This window comes from Zootermopsis nevadensis, unplaced genomic scaffold (genome assembly GCF_977971745.1).
Source record: "Zootermopsis nevadensis isolate Lab colony 2312 unplaced genomic scaffold, Znev_1.0 Znev_ptg000010l, whole genome shotgun sequence".
NCBI lineage: Eukaryota > Metazoa > Arthropoda > Insecta > Blattodea > Termopsidae > Zootermopsis > Zootermopsis nevadensis.
Genome location: NW_028259142.1, coordinates 21,655,111 through 21,676,483, shown reverse-complemented (window position 1 = coordinate 21,676,483; position 21,373 = coordinate 21,655,111). Strand labels below are relative to the sequence as shown.

The 21,373-nt window shown below is 36.1% G+C and overlaps 1 protein-coding gene across 6 annotated transcripts in view; it reads right to left on the bottom strand.

Annotated features, from left to right (window-relative positions):
- Positions 1-3,818: 3,818 nt before the first annotated feature.
- Positions 3,819-21,373, bottom strand: part of LOC110834231 (uncharacterized) — a 45,341-nt gene continuing 27,786 nt past the window's right edge. For all 6 annotated transcript variants that reach the window (XM_087346847.1, XM_087346844.1, XM_087346843.1 and 3 more), the window contains 5 exons: positions 18,826-21,267; positions 15,818-15,872; positions 12,839-12,878; positions 12,510-12,551; positions 3,819-11,778 (listed from right to left, as the gene is read on the bottom strand). In XM_087346847.1, coding sequence (XP_087202973.1) covers positions 11,563-11,778; positions 12,510-12,551; positions 12,839-12,878; positions 15,818-15,872; positions 18,826-18,985 — 513 coding nt within the window. In that variant the 5' untranslated portion in view covers positions 18,986-21,267 and the 3' untranslated portion in view covers positions 3,819-11,562. The remainder of the gene's footprint in view (positions 11,779-12,509; positions 12,552-12,838; positions 12,879-15,817; positions 15,873-18,825; positions 21,268-21,373) is intronic.

The following is a 21,373-nucleotide window of genomic DNA, read 5'->3' as shown; positions in this document are numbered from 1 at the left end:
GTACCATAAGAACACTCAAATCTCAGGCTATTAATGGATGAAGGAACACAAACACAGAGAACGTTAATAAATATCTGGGAACTGTGGAAGCACAAGTTGTTCAATAATAATGAAGAGGGAATATATTAGAAGACTTGAGTTGATCCTAAAAGTTAGTTCCAAGATCAAACAATAGCAGCAGAAATGTCTATGACACTGTTACTGTACTATAAGTGTGGAGTAAAAACTGAAGACTGGAAGAGCTAACGAAGACATAAAAAGAATGAGAGAATGTTAAAAGTGTGGAGTGCTTCACCTTGGAACAGACAGACAAGCTGTTTGTAAATATGAGGAACATGGCTGAACACAGGAAGGAGACTACAAAGCAGAAGTACTCAGCATAAAAATACATTTTACAAATGTATGAGGAAGATTTCAGGAATGATCATGAAAAATAATTATAACAACCCTAAAAAAATTGTCTATGCAAAATTCGAGCATGAAAAAAATCAGAACAATGGACAGGAAACAAAGTATTGGGTCGCTTATTGCAAAAAAAAAAAAAAAAAAAAAAAAAAAAAAAAAATACATATTTGGGAGAATAAAATAACACATGAACACATTTGAATCCTGGATGTCTAACTCATCAACAGGAAACTTCCGTCCTTTACAAAAAGAGAAATTAAAGGATAAATTTACGGTATGAAGATAATGAAAAATGCAAATAACAGTAAATGTGCAATGTGCCAGCAATTTAATGACACTGTAGAACATTTAAAAGCAAGACGCCCAGCTCTGGCCAAGTAGTGGCATACAGCGTGTCCCACAAGCGGACGGCCATAGGAGAACTCTTATTTGGCGAAATACGAACCAATATCAACAGAGAAAAAATACTGCAAATTACGTATTTCCAAACCGGTTCAGCGCTCTCTTTTTACATTATCAACAAAAAGTAATGGCGATTACCACGCCGACATGACAGCGAAAAGAGGAGGGGGATCGTTAGCGAAGGAGAAATAGGTACTACAAAGAACTCCGGAAACATTCCTCTCTTTCGCCGTCGAGTCTACATTGCAACATCGCCGTGAATTTTACTGCGGATAATGTAAAGAACATTCACAAGATCCCAACACTTGAGACTGGAAACACATCATTTGCAGCAACTTTTGGTTACCGTACATCACTTCCAGTATACGTGGAATATTTGCCGGTGTTTCGCCGACTTCTGTGTAAACACAGAACTAGTTTGTTTAAACCTTTTCACTAACCTCTCTCAACTGCTGACATTCTTGGACCTTCTCTGCAGACAAATCTCACTTGAAATTCACGCTGCACCATAGTTACACTGCTAGCTTGATAAAACCTTCTCATACGCTCCACAGAAAAGGACGCCATCTTATTCACAGCTGATTACACAACTTCCTGGTGGGAGTGGGGGGGATCACTAATCGATAATATTGTGCAATATATCAATAAATATAGGGTTTCTTTTCGGTAGGTTATCTGCGTTCAAAACTACCGCGTGTTTTTTTTCGATGACACTGCCCATTTTATTCCTTCGAACAACGACAGTGCCCCTCCATATACCACCTTCGCATTTCACCCTCGTACAACAGAAAAGTAAAGGCATTGGGGTTTCTCTTGGGACTACAACAAAAATTATGACACAACCACACCATGCAACAAAGCTGACATCACACTTAGGGGCAGCGAAGGATCGTGTTTACCTACGTAGGATTTGGGGTTTGCGCTGTGTAGTCTGGTAGAAGTTTACCGAAGATCGCCCTGATGATGGAGGCAGCAAGGACTTCTGAAAAGTCGGTAAACTTGTACCAGACTACACGGCACAACAACACAAAAGGCAGACATCTTGGGAAAACAAGTATCAGTATTTAAGTACAAATACCTGCTGACTGAAATATGGGGCATGAGGAATGTGGCAGTGATACAAATCAAAGGGCAACTCTGGTAAACGAACCAGGGTGAAACTACAAACAATGGCCATTCTGGAAAAAGCACTTTCCAAAAACTATTCTGTAATGAGCCTCTGGGCCAATGTTTGACCCTGACTCATGGATGAGGTACTTTGTAAGGTATTGTGAAACTAACAACTGCTGTAAAAGTTTCATGCAATAAATACATATAAAACAATCTGTTTTGGGATACCTGACTTTTTCTATAAAATTTGGACAAACTTGTTGATATCCTAACCAGTGCATGCAACTGAAATAACGTACAAAACAATGTTTCTTTGGGAGTCATCTAACTGCAACTGTCGATAGAAAACGAGGTATGCGACGAATCTCTTGAATGCCGCGTGATAGTAAATAAATGTTGGTCTTTAATGCACAGAATAATTAAATGCTTAATTTGACTTTAAGCGTGTGGGAATAGACAATCAAGAATCCCCTGAAGATAAAGTTCTTAAGAAAATGAAGACATAACTTTGATTAGAGCAGTTTAAGGAATGTAACAGCACCAGTGGACCACGAATTAGAATAAATGGAGGTGGTGGTGGTAACAGTAGGTCTCTATGTAAGTTAGCAATGGGCACCTACTCCATTCTTCTTCCAGAAGCCAAGTAGTTCACTTATAAACATTATTCTACATAAAAACTACAGTACACTCATTTGCCAAGCTGTGCTAAATTTTACACCATCTCCACAAAATATCTGCAAACCCACATTTTTTGCAGATGATACCAATACTTTATTTCATACCTGGAAATTGGCTGTTTCCAAATTTGCATGTCTTTGCTAGCTTGAAAAAACTGATTATGGCTGATGAAATCAAACTCAATTTTGACAAAACAAATTTCATAAAATCTTGTACTACCAACAAAAATTGTGTTAATCTAGGCATAGGGTACGATGATACAGCAATTGAAGAAGTAGATACAACTACATTTTGTCCTACAAATTGTCAATAACAAAAAAACTGGAAAACATATTCAATACTAAGTCCAGCGTGCTTTGCTATGAGGACTGTCACATTACTCATGAAAGCATAAACTTTAAAATTTGTCTACTTTGCTTACTTCCATTTGATCGTGTCAAATGGAATTATTTTCTGGGGAAACTCAACAGAGAACAAAAAAGTATTTTACATTCAAAAGAAAATCATTAGAATGATGGCAGACACAACAAGGAGAGCCTCATAGAGGGAATTATATACAAAATTTAATATTCTTTCACTAGCCAGTGAATTCTTGATGCCATTATTATCATTTGTAGTGGACAACAGAAAAATCTCAAACCATCTCAGATATTCACAACATATGCACAAGATACAGATACAACCTACGTGTGCCAAACACTAACCTCAGTAAACATCAAAAAGGAGTTTACTATACTCAAATTACACTATTCAATAAAAAGTCTGAATCATGTCATGAAAAAGTTTAAGCCAGAAAAAAAGAGTTTATCTTATCTCACTCCACAGAAAAATTTACCCCAACCAAAACTTCTCAGTTAAGTAATAATGGTGATGTTTTATTTTATAATTATTTTTGTAGTAATACTGTTGTTCACTGTAATTTACTGTCATAATAACTATGCAATTTATGTTTGTACTAGAAACAAGTATTTTATTTATGCTATGACACATTCTACATCCCTGATTTAATTTGGTCTATGAAGGATCAATGGAATGTAAATCTATTCTATTCATGTAAACAGGTCACACAACAAGGACAGGTTGAACAAACCTTATTTTGGGTATAGTGCTCTAGGAGAATAAAGAAACCAAATTCCCGTCTCAAAATAACAAATTATCTACCCCAGAAATACAGTACTTTTATGGAGGGAGGACATGGAAGACACTGCTACATTTTAAACAGATTAAAGTGTAATTATATATATATTTTTCACAATATTATCTCCATGGAATGAAGTACAAACATAATAAACACAAATATGAGAAATAAAACTGAACTTTCCATTCACACTACAGACTTCTGAAGCCAAATAAGTCTACAACTCAACTGAGACATCCAGCTTCCTTTCTGCTTTTAATAATTTCTCACTCCAACCATAGTTTTCCCATTTTCTGTTACCTTGCTTCTTGTAATGAATTTCTAAATGCATTTGAACAAATAACATTGGCAATGCAATGGCGGTTTGCCCAAAGATTTTCCTTCCGCCCTCCATATATGAGCAGACTATACCAGGCAATAATCATATTTAGAAACATCTGTAACAAAAGTATTTATAGCAGCAGAATATAGTAAATTCACAAATAAGCCATAATGAAGAATCCTACAAGCACAGAGCTACTGTGCCATACAACTTGGTTTAAAAACTCACATTCTGTCACTCACTAACAAAAATATTGTACCAATAAACCCTTTTCGTATGCCCATAGTTTTATTTATATTGCCAACAGGACACGTGCCCTCACATTTGACATCTTTCACATGAACATTCATAGAAATGGCAAAAGAGAGGTGAAGGATTCTGCCATCATATGGAAACAACCGAAAGCATACCACGAATACATAAAGAAACAAGTGAAAGAATGACACTGACAGCAATAATAGCCATGGTTAGCGACAAGAACGAAAGTTTGGTCTATTACGAGTTATTAGTATTGCTGGAAGACACAAATTAACATAACATGACCAATCTCCCAGCATTAGTATATAAGCAACTAAACCTGTGATTACAAGTTGTACACAAACAAAATTTAAATTCAGTGTATTAGGCACAGACGCAGAATGTTCTTCCAAAGAAACAACTTTCTTTGTGCAACGCTATGACTCATCATTTGAAATAACTGCACAATGTCACTGCAGCTGATAAGTAGCTCGCTCTTGACTTTCTAATCGCCGAGTTCACTGTCCTAACTTTGCTATGCCTGCTATAATAAAACATGAGAATATGTTTTTGTGTTGAATTTGGGCCATGACCACCAAAAACACCAGCCAATTTGCTCTATTTTCTTAAATTTACTTTTTGATTATGCCACACATTCATAATGGTAAATGAGACAGCAACATTTCAAAGCAACGGGAATAATACATTATCTACCTTCAAACCAACGTAAATTATAAACTCACGAGACAAATCTTTACTGTGTTTCACTGAAACAAATTTTTATTAATGCAATGCAATTACATTTTCTGGGCAATCTGAATTCAACTATAGCACTATAAAAAAGTATATATGAATCACGATGCACTGCAATCCCATACCTACCAAATACAGATGATCAGATCAATGTTAATTAATTACAATGGAATCGATTCTGATGACCAAAACAAATGTCCTTTACATTCTTTAAATTATTGCCATTAACTGTTGTCAGAAATTACATGGAACTCTGCAAGCAATAACAATACGAATCCAGAACAAAAAAGCTCACAACAAATTATTTTTATACTGCCACTTACTTTATGTGCATTTTTCAGTCACGTGTACCTTTCAGTTACATACATTTCATCTGTTCTAATTTTATTCAAACTCAATGTCATGTCCAAGTGCTTCGTATCTGGAAGGCAGGTTCAAATATTAGCCTGGAGACTGTACATCCTGAGGTTTTCCATGGCTCTCCTCATGTCACATTTCACGAGCTCAGCAAAGTAAAAATACACAGCTTTAATCACATTCAAATAGCGAACTTATAAAGTGCAAATGACAATGATCAAGATGACAGACAAGAAAAGCAGGTTGCATGAAGCATAAAAGCCGTCAAGAAGAAGAAGTAGCAGCTGCGCAATGCATCATCATACTCCTTACATCCAATCTGTGGCTGAATACAAAAAATTAAACATGTTTCATACACAACAGTGGGTCTGCAGATATACCATTATATAAAAATATGAATACTTTAAAATGGGCTTCAATACAGTTTTTACCATGAACAATGACAAAATTAACCCCTTTAATTGGCACAGAATGTGTTAATATATATGATATGAGCAGCAAATGGGTTAAACATGTACACAGTGCAGGGAGTTTATCATATGGAAAAAAAGGTACCGTCTCCATTAAGCATACATTACTCTGCCCAAGGTTCCGAACAGCTCAACTTAAAGAACAGTGTTTAAACTGGGACAACACACACGCAGTGAAGTTATTTCAAGAATGGGTGGGGGGGAAACAGCCCTTCTGTATATTTATTCTGATCACATTATTAGAAAATGTTCGCCAACCAGATAAAAGACCATCATTCCATTTTCAATCGTAAGTCAACTCAATAAATGACTGAAATAACAACAGCTGGTCGGCATAATGTGATCAGGACATCGAGCTCCACAGCCTCACCTACATTAACACGCGTGAAACGCATTCTGCATTAGTCTCAGTCATCAGGTTATGTATGATGTTCTGATTTTTCTTAGCACACTTAACACAGCGCATTTAATAAAATTACCGCCACTTTATTATCCCAGTCTATGAAATGATGAGCAATGCAGTAATGGCAGCAAGAATTTCTAAATAGCTCTATTAATGATATGAGAGATGCTCAGGTTATCAGCAATGAGAGACAGTTTCAAGCAGAGGATCATGGACCCAATGGCCCATCCATTTAGTGATTACAGGCTTCAATAAAACTTTTTCAAACAAATACAAAATTGGACTTTATGTTTTTAAGGCCACAGCTACCAAAATGCCAGGTCATGTGAAAAACACAACCCTACACCATACACAAAAAAATTCCACTTACAAAAACTCCGAGGAAAACGTCCTTCACATACAACAGTTATACTTCTCCTGCACATGTTCAATAAGTAGATATAGAGGAGCTATATAGTCAGAATAACAGAACACTGCGCGAATGGCCAGCACGACAGTTGAAACGATGCAGTAACAATTGCAAATTTTAATATCACCACAAACACAAGACCCAAGCTATGCAAATTAAGCAACAGACAATCATGAGAGACAAATGCATTAGAAACTCTAATTACATGAAGAAATGATCAGAGAATACAATATCAGATGAACATTTTCTTTGTCAATTCAAAGTACGGTCACTGTCGCGTTATTTCCGCATTCAAAAATCAATCTCTTTGAGCAGGGTGACAATCTGTAAAAACGGGGTACTGGACTGGGTTGGAACTAGCCAAATGGTCCTTGTACCCAAAAGCACAAAACAATAATATTGGACCAAATTCACACTGAAGTATTAGTACTTCTTCAAAGAGAAACCATAACGTTCGATCAAATCCATATTGCAACTATTATTTCTCTTCACAAAAGAAAGCATACTGCAACAATTACTACTCTTTACAAACAAATCCCACAGGATTTTCACAGCAGTGAGTACGCAATGGCTTTTTGCTGGGTTGTAGTACCACGTAGTCAGGTAGATGTTTACCAATGTTTCATCACCCTGATGATGGAGATAGCAAGAACCTCTGAAATGTTGATAAAACACCCGTCACAATATATGGTTCTACAGACCAGAAAAAAGCCATCACCATCCTTGACCTTTTCCAGTAGGTTATACCTTTAACATAAGAAAATCAGTGTTTTATCTCGGGCATATCTTAGGCCATCTACAAACACAACAAAACTTAATACAAATATCACAAATGTTTAGTCTCCTTAAAATGGAAAAATGATTTGAATTAAACTTGCTTGTTCAGAGTATACTCTCTGACTAAAAAAAAGCATTACATATTGCTATTGGCCAAGAGGCAGATTCTTTTACTGTTAACTTGGACTCAATGTAAACAATGCACATAATATTGAGGCTTCCTGCCAATGCATGTGTGCCATTCCTGTGAGGTGGCGAGGAAACAGGTGGGAGGCTGTACTCTTATGCAGCACAATGCAGGTACACTCCTTCATATTACTGCCGAAAGACAGAGCCATTTAACATAATGTTTTTGGCCTGTATCATGTTCTCAGAACCCTTCCTATCAAAGAACGGTGGAGTACATTAAATATTTGTGGCAACTGTTATAAATTTTCAGTGTTTTTCAATGTTATACACATGTAACAAAGTAATAAGCAGCCTCTCATGAATTCAATCAGGTAGTGAGTATCTTTTTGAAAGTATATAAAAATTACATTACCATCACACAAAACAGCATTCAGTATTAATTACAAGATACACGTCTCAGCTTCAATGGGCCTTGTTCAGGCCCTATACCCCCCTCAAACAAAAAATACTACTAAAAGCAGAAGTGTGTTAACACAACATATAGAGGTGTTGTACACATGACTTTTCATTATTTATATTTAGATAAAATATATATTAAACTACAGAAATTTTATCTAAATATTTGGAGAAAATAATTTTCTGGACCCAACTCTACAATCTTCAATTTTAATTTTGATGTTCTAGTTTATAGGACTCAACACCTTAATGCTCACGCACAAAATAAAAATAGTCGTGTGCAACACCTTTATATGTTGTGTAACACCCTCTGCTTCTGGATTCCGTAAACTGCATAGAACCAGAAAATTAACTCCAAATTCTGTCAATAAATTCACTAGCATTGCTATGTGACTGTAATATAATTCTTATTTATATGTTTTCAAATATGCAGCTTTATTTAGGTTTTCGTAGCACAAAAACAATTTTTGGCAGAACTTCTCTGCGACATGCCAACACCAAAATGTATGTAATGGCTGCTGCATGCATATAGCTATCGGCGACTTTTACTTTGTAGCTTTTTACCTTATGTGGAGATGCAGAGTTGCTCAATACTTCATACAATAATGAAGAGCATTTTAATTTTGTGTCTTCCCTGCAGAAAAATTGTTTTTATGCTCATAAATTAACCTGCACTGGCAAGACTGTCTCACTTGTTCCGTGGCTACAGTGCCAGTCCAACAACTCCCACCATAATACACCGTGCTTCTGCATACTTCAATTAATCAGTAAAAATAACATGTAATGCCCTTGCATACATTAAAAACAGTTCAATTCATGGAAAGAGAAATGAAAGTATGTATGCCAGCCTACAGCAATTATACAAAATGTTTCATCTAAAACCTAGAATATAATCTTGACGTCTCTATGATAATGTTGAAAATTTTTGCATAAAATTTACAATGGCATGGCTCAAAATTTGTATTTAGTACAAAACACCTTGTCAATAAAATGTAAGAAGGCAATTCAGAAACGTATCCACAATTTTTCTATTCTACCTGCCATGGGAGCAAGCTTCACTGCCAACATTTGACAGCACTAAAACTCGTGAGTCATCAAGTTAAAACACTAAAGGTGACCTTGGACTCGGTGCACCCAGCTGAACACGGCCACACCATAGTTGATTTGCACCGAGGAAGAAGAGGGGATCGTGGTTAGTCTTTTATGGGCAGAGGAATGAAAGGAGTTGAAATTCACAGGTGGTTTATCAGCTCAGTATGAAAAAAGGAAGATTGTCACAGGGTGATCTTATGTCGCATAATGATGCCCACACGAAACACATCGGGGACTGAAATGTGGAGCTCTTCACCTCCCACCAGAGTCAGGAACACGCAGCTTCTGATTTTATTTGTTTGGATCTCTGAAGGAGGCTTTGAGGGGTTGCTGATTTGCAGATGACAAAGGAACTGGTGCATGACTGGCTCTGCACTCAACCAGAAAAGCTCTTTTTATGGTACAAGAAAACTCGTGGACCACTCGGCTAAGTGCACTGAGAAGCAGGGAGAGTGGAGAGTATGTAAAAACTTTAAATGTACCAAACAAATAATAACAAATTACAAAGAAAAATAGTTGTTGACAGTTTTTGTATTGCCCTCTAAATAAAACATAGTTCAAAATTTGAGAAAATATCAAGACTACAAGCAAAAGTTGGATATAGAAGTAGTAAGAGCTCCAAATGGGTAAAAAAAAAAAGGCTACTCTGGAATACTAAGTATAATGAAAGACATACTATGTACATGGCCCAAACTCTTCTTCCGACAAACAGCATAAATGGAATGCTGAACAAATCAAAAACATCAGCAACTAAGATTAACTCATGGTCTTTTCTGTTCTCCTATGCCCTTCATCATTTCGAGATCTGTATATATAAGTGAGGGAACAAATCAGTACTTGTCTTACGCTTAGAATAAAGTAAATTATAAACTGAGGTAGGACTCCTTCTTGTGTCTACCTGTGATATATATATGATAGTTGCTTCTTCCACAGGTACAACTACTGAAGTGGATCATGTGAAGTGCAAATACCTGCCAGCAGGAAGCAGAGGACTGAATCACACAAACAAAAACGCATCTGCACTCCAGACCCTCGTAATATGAAATATGTGTATCATACAATATAAGTACTATACAATGTGGAAGACCTACGTTTGTGACCATAATGATTATTCTTCACTTACAAACAAAAGAAAATGCCACACAGGACATCACTAATCCTTAACTTACAAAAGAGAGACCTCAAAAGCAGAAATACGTCTCCCGAGGCATCAAGATAAACGAAATGAGCTCCTGAGAAATAATGAATCCAAATGAAGTTTACATATTGCAATTCTGTTGCCATTTGTTTGTCACAAAATGTTCATTGTTATGGAAGGTTTTTAATGGCTACTGTGTTTGCACATTCTTTCTCTGACCAAAGTGCCATTCTGTTTAGGGAAACCACAATTCTTCCAGGAAAAAAAAAAAATACATGACTGTTTCTTGAAGTTAACAACATTCTGGTATGGAAAAATGTTACAAAATTCTTACAATCATCAGTGGGATTAAAGTATCAGGTACGAAGGAATTATTCTTCTCCATCTGTTTCAAGCTTGCAGCAAACCAAACATGAAATGAACCCTGGCAAAACAAAACATTCTCTACCTAGTGACATGCACCAGCGTACAATGTTTCTTAAAATCCGCACAGTGAGCAAAATTACATTGCAGTAAATGATATCTTTACATACTGGAAGAAAAAACAACAACAACTTAATTTCATTATTGTGACACAGTAACAGAGGACAGAATTATGAGTACTAATAAAATATGATGCAATATTTAGGGCTTGATAATGCAAGTGTAGAAATATTTTGTTTGGTTTTGGTTTTCTTGCAAATATGTGGAACAATCCTAACATGCATAACTGCTTTCATATCGTAGAGTGGAACACCAAATACAGTGCATATGTTTTACGATCTGTGTTTCACAAAATGAAGTATACTTCTTTTGCTGTGGCAGTGAAAGGCCAAATCTTTGACGATTCCTTTCCCAGCTCCTGGTAACATCTCTTGCTTAGCAAGAAACAGAACCCTTTTGGTCCATTAAAAATGCTTCCCCTTCTCACCTTCTCTTGATGGTGCAGCACCACATGCTCATGTCACGAGGGAAAACTTCAATTCCCCGGGCATCTTTCACTCGTAATATCCGTCACCTGGCACGAGATGACCCGACAAGGTTACGTCCCACTGACTTTGTCGTGTGTGTGTGTGTGTAAAATGAGAATGTGTGTATGTGTTAGACTATTACCCTTATACCACATGGGACAACACACAATTCTCCAACTGAACCAAACATATCCCAGATCAAATGAAATGGTGTTTCACTTATTCTATGTATTTCTTGCCAGAAAGACAGAGAAGCCCCGTTACTATTACCCCATTTTAATCAAACAGCCTGAAATGCTGTTAAATAGCTACCAGAGCAGTGAATGTGCGGGACCCTTAACTACTCGTGGAGGCCATTGGTGATACGGGACTCAGCGGGCTCCGACTAGAGTCTCTGAGGCAACCGTTAACAGTGATAACCACCTTGCGTGACCCAGCGTGGTCTCGATGTTCACACAACCAGATGCCCTGCCAGGTGCCAAGATTGAGTTTTCCATCTGTGATGGGAATTGTGAGCGAAGAGCCCAAGAAACAGGCCTTCACGTGAGCTGGCTAAAACAAAGAAACACACGGTCCGGTGAAGCATGCTGCCGTTCTCACAACACACAGCAAAGTACCGAGACATTACCAGACACCACCACAACCTGAATTATGTACAAGCATCAAGTAGAATAGTAATGTATTAAAGTACAGTGGTAATGACATGTACCACCTGCTTTAAAATTCAGCATTTCCCCCAAAAGAGTGTATTTATGGGTCTCATATAGTTTTTGCAACAAATGTAGTTGTTTCCCTATCAACTAATCTTTGTAAATGAAGCAAGATGTCCTGTTTTAAGGATATGAACAAAGTCTTTAAATACTGCTTTATAGTGGTCTTCTTCTTACAACAATTTACACGCTAACCTTGCTATAATTGTTACTTTTACGAAGATAACTATTATTGGACTAAATGTACTGCAAATAAAGCATTCGATTGGATTATCTGCTCAGTAACAGAAATGCTGTGAACACTGCTGCTACGAATCACAGTATCTTAGAATCTTTCTTGACGACAACCTGCGATTGAAGCCGTGAAGACGGCAAAAGATCTGACACAGCTGAACATGCAGTTTTAACACAAACTGATATCAACACTAATATAAAAGCTGAATGTTATAACACAGGCCAACAGTGTTCCAATGTTTAGAATATATAAGAATGTAAGGAGACTGATGATGATGAATTAAAATGACAATAGAACTACAAAAGTTTAAGTGCAATTCTGAACAAAACTGTACTTACCATGTCATCAGGACCTTCACAACAGTGTCTAAAAGGTAAATCCTGGAACAGAAAAACGTACATTTATTTGTAGGTTCAACTAATCTACGTAAGAGTGGGAGCTTTCAGAGGGACTGCAACAAAATCTTTTCAGGCCGGGGTGAAGCGTGGACGGGGCACGATTCTAACCGCTCGCCCCAATCTAGTGCCAAGGTCAAGAATAAATAGGAGCTATACCTCCTCTTCCCCCAAACGACCTACGTGGTGTGTAGGGGCACTGTTTTACTTTACATAAACAATATACATCATAGAGTATGTTCAAAATTTAGTGTCTAACTTTGTACACTTACCTCAGGCACTATTTTATTTAACATCATTTCCATGTCATCCCTAGAAAATGAAAGAATCATTACTCAGACTTAACATGTATTAATACCACAACTTTAATATTATTATACTTGAAAACTATTACAAATGAAATAAATTGTACTGTGCACGTCTTCACTAAAATACAGATGGTATTAATATAGCATACATTTATTTACTTGAAGCTGCTCTTTCATGATTACTGGACACATGTTTTTAATTATCTAATAAAAATGAAATTATCAACGGGAGCAGCACTGTACTTGAAAGCTTATTTACTGACCACATAAAACCAACATTTACTGCCAAATTCAGAAGAATATAGTACATACAAATAATTATATCTGTATTATATACTTACATTCCTATAAAAATACTATATTTCAATTAAAATAACTAGCATGTAAAAACAACAATATTTATTCTAACCAAATTAAGTTCTATGATAACAATTTAAACTCATCAAACATGTTTAGAAAACCTTATAATTATAATTTTGTACAGGTTAAACCCTCATTTGCTTATAAGCAAAACTGCCATTAAGTCAGAATTAATTTCTTTTAATGCATCTTTAAACTTAGAATAATTAGAATTCAGTTATCATTTAATATGACTTTGTTTCAATAAAATATTAACAGACTATGGCATTCTTATTTCTGAAACAATTACAGGCTGGGAAATTTATGCTCACTGTAACAATTCTGGTGTGTTACCTCTTACTGCCTTCTAGACTTTTAGTTCATAAATGCTAAATGTTGATGCTCCATTATACATAGCACAAAACAGGCGGGCTGATTGAGTGTTTGCCTCCAACACACAATTTGATCAAAATCAGTCCAACAGTTCTCTCAAGTTACGAGTGACCATAAAAATAATTTTTGCATAATTATCTCACAAATTGTATGATTTATGAAAAGGCGTGTTTGTGATGACATGTAAGTTCCCTTTTCCTCTGTAACATTGGTGTGAACATTCTCTGCTCTGATAAACATTTCAAAAGTTACAGTCGAGATACAAGCAGAAATGCATATAAAGTATGACAAATGTTATTAAAACTTCCCAATATAAAATTGAAGAAAATCCATTCAGCAGTTCTTAAACTGTAACATGCAGACAGACAGACAGACATTGTGAAGCAAATAGGCACATTTTAGAATCTTCTATGTGAATGCATCTAAAAACCAATGTTCCTGTAAGATAATAGCAAAAATTCATAAATTATTTTAATATATACCAGACTGTTACATGCACTTATCTGACCATGCAGTTGTAACTACACTGGTCAATAAAAAAGACATATCTGAAAGTAAGAGCTATTCTCATCATATTCTCACAACCATAGTTATCCGTTCAAAACTACAACCACCTAAATCTAAGAAAGTGTACAATTTACTATTAGATACAACACACTGCACTTGTTCAGGCCTTACGACCCCTACCCTACTGTTAAAAGCTTGATTCCAAATTAACTTAAGTCAGGGTTCTCAAATTTTGGGCAATAAATTCTTACAGCTATAGTTAACTAAAATTCTGTATCAAAATGCACTTGGAACATATGGATGTCCATATTTTCAACAAACTACCACACCTTATCAAAATGAACTTTGCTACCTCGAGACAATATTCCCGACAGAAAACATTGTTACAGAATAAAATAAGCCGAAGGTTCAGAAGGATAATTTGCTCCCAGACAGATACTGACTGTCATGCAAACATGACACTTTTATGTTCTGTACAGCTTGTTTACTGAGGACACTTCATGAAACTGAATAGTCATAACAGGGCAGACCTCCCCATATCCAAAGTAGATGAAATGTTCAAAATCTGAACTTTCTACATGTAACAGAAAAATTGAAGACGGGCGTCTTCTGGGTTGTAGCGCCGTGCAGCCTGGTAATAGTCTGCCAGCATTTCAGAGGTCCTTGCTGCTTCTATTGTGATCATCATAGCCATGATGATGGTGGCAGACTATTACCAGGCTACAACCCAGAAGACGCCCGTCTTCGAACTTGCTGCCGTGACAATCTCAAATCCTACGACAAAATAATTTCTGTTTATTCTCATGGACTCAATTACGTAATGGACTACTGCACACAGCTGTCCATCATCATGAAAACATGTACGTGGCCCAATATGTGAGAACCCCTCACTTAGGAAACGCCATGCTATGGAAGAGAGAATAGGTACAGTATTTATATGCATGATACTTTGGAACAAACAAATACTGCAAACTATATGATTGGCACCCTGTTTAGACAGATTAGTTAATAAAACTGCCTACTACAGCATCAAAAATACACATCTAGAACTATAAATTAGTACAGTCACAGAAAAATCTAATATATTCCTTTCACTAAATATGGTGACAAAAGCTATATAAAAAGGAACTGGAAGTGAGTTAAAATTTTTTTTGTCTGCAACTGCAGTCTACATAAAAATTATCAAGTACTGTATCATACATAAAGTAACACTCCTATTAGCATTTTAGTGAATATATGAATACATACACAAATAAGACCATTTCTGGGAAACAATTCACACTCAAAATATGGTACATATATTACCATTATATTTTTTCCTTTTTTCCCAGGTTAGATTTTTATGGTAGTTCAATTAGAGGTGATCTGTAGGTTATGTGCTGAAAATGCAGTAATTAGCATTTAAAACACAACCTCAAAAAAGTGTTTCAAGCTGGCAGGTTCTGAAATATCACACTAATTCAATTAGCACTGAAGTACTCCAGCTGTTCCGTTCATGCAGGATAATTCAATATGCAACATACTGACTTAACAAAAAGTATTCTTTTGAAATGTAACTTCATTATATCCATTAATGAATGTCAAAAATAGGGGGTATGTTCTGTTAATAGTATTTATGTGGTTAGGGGAAATGAAGGGTGTTTCACTGTTAATGATATGTAGCAAATGCTGCTACACTTATTTGTACTTAAGTTGGATATTTACCTTACATCTGGATCCCAACTTTCATTGAGAGCTAAACTAGCCGAAGTGTGGAGTACTGAAAATAAATTGTAACATTTGATCAAACTAGAAATCGAAGCTGTTGAAGCATATCTTCAGCTTTGAACGTAAGATAACGAAGTTTCCTTCCCAACCAAAGATCTAACTCAATTGAAAGTTTTGTGAATGGCATCACTCAGTTTTCCTTTCACAAAACATAAGAAATGAGATGAAGATTCAAATTTTAAAATTATTCTGCATCTTTCCTCACACTATCTGCGCATCTGTAATATTTTCATGTGACCAGACCACATTGTACTTACATTTTAATGTCAAAAATATTGATTTATATAAAAAGTTGTATGACAAAACATATAAAACATCTAACATCCTGCATATCTCTATTAAAAGTAACACATTAATAAATTAAAGCACAGAGATACTCTAGTTCACAGACTGAACAAATGGGGCATACTATCTACAACCTCTGATGTTCTGATTCGCTATATATTTTGGCTTCTTTTAGCTAAATATGTCACTGTTTCAAAAATGTAAATGCAGCTCTGTCCAGCCTTATTTAATTATTTGTGACTTACCAAACAAATGCTCACAATTAAACAGCATACAGTTGATATAGGCAGATGACACACAATAGAGTTTTTCTATAATGATGTCTTCTAAACAATGGAATGAAGTAAAGAAGTAACTCAGATACAGAAAACTTTGTGTCCTCGTTTGACACTTTTGTCTTATAATGGGTATGTACTACATATATGATAGCACAAACAGGCAGGTCTGCACTAACTCTCATAACTTTGGCACTCTGAAAGATATGCAGACGTCTCAGAGAACTAGTAACATTCCGATGAAAGGCAGGCTTATAAAGTTATGTTCATATGTTTGTGCGTGCACATCCATAAGATAAACATACAATTCTCCCCCATCCCATTAAACATTTTCCACTACAAATTAAGATGTTATATGATAATGTGAAAATAACTTCTACACACTTTCTTCAACTTATATACACCGAACTCCCTCTTTATGTGTTCTTTTTCTCAAGACTAAAAGTCCTCAGAGCTGCACATAACATACTTTAATGTTTGCTGCAAACACACAGACTCATTCTGAGCAACTCCCAAGACTTGGGTAGAAAACATGTAAATACGAACCAATATAAAAGTATCAAAATTAAGTTCCTTTCCAGAATCATGATATTTTCTTTATGGTTTCCACAGAACAATGAACTTCTTGGAAAATGTACTTATCAGATCAAAAATATAAACAGCAGACACAACTATCCATGTTTCTGAATAAGCTCTGAAAAACAGATGACTTATATACTAAGATACCTATAACGCATGGCTAAATAAATCCAGGGTGCCCAGACACCACGACAACTAGAATTGCTGTTGTGGCACCCAGCATTTCTGATGGAGGAAGCATGAACCTCTGAAATGCTGGTAAAATTCTACCAGAGTGCACAGTGCTACAACCCAGAAGACAGTCATCCTCATACTCACTGCCATAATAACCTCAAATCCCACTTACGTGTTGTTAAGTTTTCTTCTTTCATTTATATCCAGCTTTATACAAGTATTCTTCTATATTCCTTAATTCTACAACCTTACTACATTCTTCATTCACTTATAAGCTTCTTCATTATAATAATCTCCCACTTACCTGTCTGTCCTAGTCACAAAATATTTAAACACAATATTTGAAGAATGACATATTCATATCATTCATCCACCTATAGAACTTAAGTCCAGAATGATATCACTGTTATGCAGAAATCTATTGGCCTGTCATACAACACAAGTTATTCAAATCTCAATTACTCTCCAGTTCCAAAACTGCAGTACCTGATCTTCAAAAGTATTCATTATGAAATATAAACAAGATTAAAAAAAGACAAGAGAAACTTGACAACCCGATATAATAATAGTCCATCATTAAATATAATTTCTGATGCAGAAAGACAGATGGTTATGCTGCCTCAACCCCTCTGTCATACCTGCACAATCAGTTCATATTCAACTCGTTCAATGCAGCAAAACAAATTCCAATTCATGTCCACAATACTGGCTCCTTTTCTTCTGAAAATGTTATTTTCTCACATGTATTTAAACCACCCATCAAGTGTTAAAAAAAGATATGGGTTGCTTTCAATCAACATTAACTGTAAAATGTGCTCTTCTTTCAGACACAAATATGATCCAAACCACTATAAATATATTCAAAAATAAACGTTCCTTTAAATTTCAAAACAATACCTCCCTACATATGCCTTAACTCTAAATATTAAGAAAAGCACAGCTAACAGAAGCCCGGGGAGGGGGGGAGTATTAAATAATGGAGTATGATTTGCTCCCTTCTATAACCAAGTTGTTCAGCTGTTGTTGAGAAATTATATTAGTGTCTAAAGCCAACTGTAAATCACAAGCCACCAGAAATCTTTGTACTTTATGTATATGCATAGTAAACAAACATGAGACATATGCAAAGCAGCTCTCTGACAACTCATTATTGGCTCAATAAAATGATTTTGAAGGGCTCTTGAGTTTGCCATGTCTCCATAACTCTTTGAAACAATTAAGTATTTCCAGTAATTATATAAGAAGTTAACCATAACACTTACATGTTGAAAATCATTGAGTTACATCTCTGGTTAGGGTTTGGTTAAGGTTAGGTTATTTTATTACTGCTGACTGCAAAACACTGGCATTCCACAGTACTGGCAAAGGAAAAATAACTTACAAATAATACACTGGTCTGAATTTACAACTACATTACTTGTCTAGTAGACACATTTAATTTAACTAGCTATTGAAATACATTGCTATACTAGGTATAGCTACAACGTGGCATTATTACATTAAAAACAAATATGAGTCTAACAGTGAGAAAGGCAAACATAAACTTCAACTAAGAATATCTGAACTTGCTAACCTGTCAAGATTTTACCAAAAATTAACATGCTTTCAATGGAACAAGTGCCCAATACTTACTTTGTACATGAAATAATCCGACTGAAAATTGACATATTTCAGGCATTTGCCTTAGAATTTCTTCCGTTACTAAATGAATTCCTCTATGCTGCGGCCTAAGGTTGACTTTGCGTTGAAACCACGCCGAACCTATATGTATGGCCCTATTCGATGAAGCCATGTTGAACACTGTACAGCCAGGGGCTTAATTGTTGAAAGTACTTGTCAAAATTGAAACATGAGTATTTATAACGTTATACTTCCAATAGCCATGTGATTCCCATATTTATGATGAACACACTAGTACTGGTGAACAAATAAAATATACCGGAAAAACAATGTGTCAAAGTAACTGCAAGATTTCAACATACACCTAACGCCACACCGCCAAATAGCACCAACTTCAATAACGACCCACTAGTGGGCAGTGACATCATAGAAACAGATGACGTGCGAATTTTTAGTACATTCTACATAGTTTATCTGCTGTGTTGGTAGAATTTTCTTCGATGTATTGGCGACACTGTCCTGTCCAGCCGTCGAAACTGAACCCGTCTTAACATTAGTATAACACTGCTTCCAAGAGATGTCGTATTTGTGTCCAACAGCAATTGATCGTGCTTCGGGTATATTTGAATTCAGTTAAATTTAATGTTGGTACTTTCAGGTCGGCGCAAATGTATGTGGAGCCGTAGGAGTACTGCGTCCATCATTTCCCTTCCTAAAGTGAATATTATGCACAATGCCACAATCTAAACATTTAATCATAATCTGGCTACAGATCACGTAAATCTGTACATTAACGCACGAACTTCCAATTACTTGCAATAAAACTTCTCCGTAGTGTAAGTGGTGATGATATCGAAAGGTGTCCAGGTCAAATTGTCAACTTCGCTACACATCAACAATTTGTACTTTTCCAAGAATTGTTTGCAGATTACTAGAAGGCTGCAGAGTCGTAACAAGGGTGGGGCACTCACCCTAGGTGCATATAGAGCCACAAAATTAAAAATTAGGTCAAAATATGAATAAATCATATTCCAATGTGCAAAACTGATACAATACAAGAATTTTATAATATTTTTGGGTGTGGGGGCACAGTTCAGTAGCTTGTCCTAGGTTCAGAAAACTTTAATTATGGCTCTGCAAGGCTGCAAACATGGATATACATTTATCCTTTCATTGTTTTAGACTTTCTATTTTGCACAATTTCTCTTTTTCTTTACATTCAATCTTTTACCAGTTTCTAAGCTGATACATAATTGCAATAAACACATATGTACATGTGGTAATGTTTCTTCAGACTCCTTCACGATGTGCATGAATCCTCTTTAGTAATGTGAGTGCCCGCATCAGAAAGTATGCATGGCATGGGACCTCAGATACAAAACTCAGATTAAATACCAAGTTAGTTTCGTTGCTGGACATACCATCTTAGAAACTGGCTGAAATATTTGCCTCTGGTAGAGTTAAGTTCTTAGTATACATGATTGTTATGATTATGGAACACATTTTAGGTACAACAAAAATTAGAGAATATTTATTTTGTAAACAAAAATTCTCCAGAATGGAGAAAGTATTTTTCTAAAAAGTACCCACAAATGAACACAAAACTCAATATGAAACATTATTATTTAAAGGTATGATTTGTGTAATTTCTGATGATATATACACCAATTATTTACTGTTCAAAACTAATTTTTTCCCTCTAACTCAGGGGTGGGGAACCTGTGGCCTTCTAGGTCCTTAAGTGCGGCCTTTTGACTGAATCCAAATTTTACAGAACAAATCCTAGGATCAACTGAAACTGAGGACCTCCATGCTGCAACCAAACATTCGAATGCTTTCCAACAAAAAGCAGACACAACAAAGTCATTAAAAGATTGGTTAACTTTAAAATTAACAAATAGTTTTCATTTTTTGAAATTATTAAGTACATAATAGTTAGATTTTTACAAAATAATGTACATTTTTAAGTATATCTAATTGAAGTTTCTTGAATGCGGACTTCCAACATGAAAAGGTTCCCCACCCCTGCTCTAACTCATTTAATTCCAAAATGCTAAAGTTCACTGGACACGTGGTCCAGCTTGTAGTGCATCGCACCAACATTCCTTCAAGCCATTCAAAATCCTTCATTCTGATGGATAATTGTGAGATTGAAGACGGGCGTCTTCTGGGATGTTGCACTGTGTCTGGCAGATATTAACCGACGTTTCAGGAAAACTTATTGCCTGATACGTCACTCGTTCCCACTTCGGCCACCAGATCGCACAATTTCAATGTCCACCTCACGAGTTTTCTCATCCGTCATTTCGCTGTCACCGCTGGTAGGTTTTCGAGAAGAACGATTCTGAGGCGTTGCAGAATGGCATAACCTCCACGCCAAATTTCATCCAAATCAGTCCAGCGGTTCTGCGGTTGAATCGACTGGACAGACGGACAGCCCATAATGCGTTCTCCCTAGAAAGAACGCAAAATAATACAGGACGAGTGTCATCGTGAGTTGTACGCTCCAGGGGGTCTGCGAGCTGGAAACGTCGAAAAATGGAATGCATACAGAATTTTC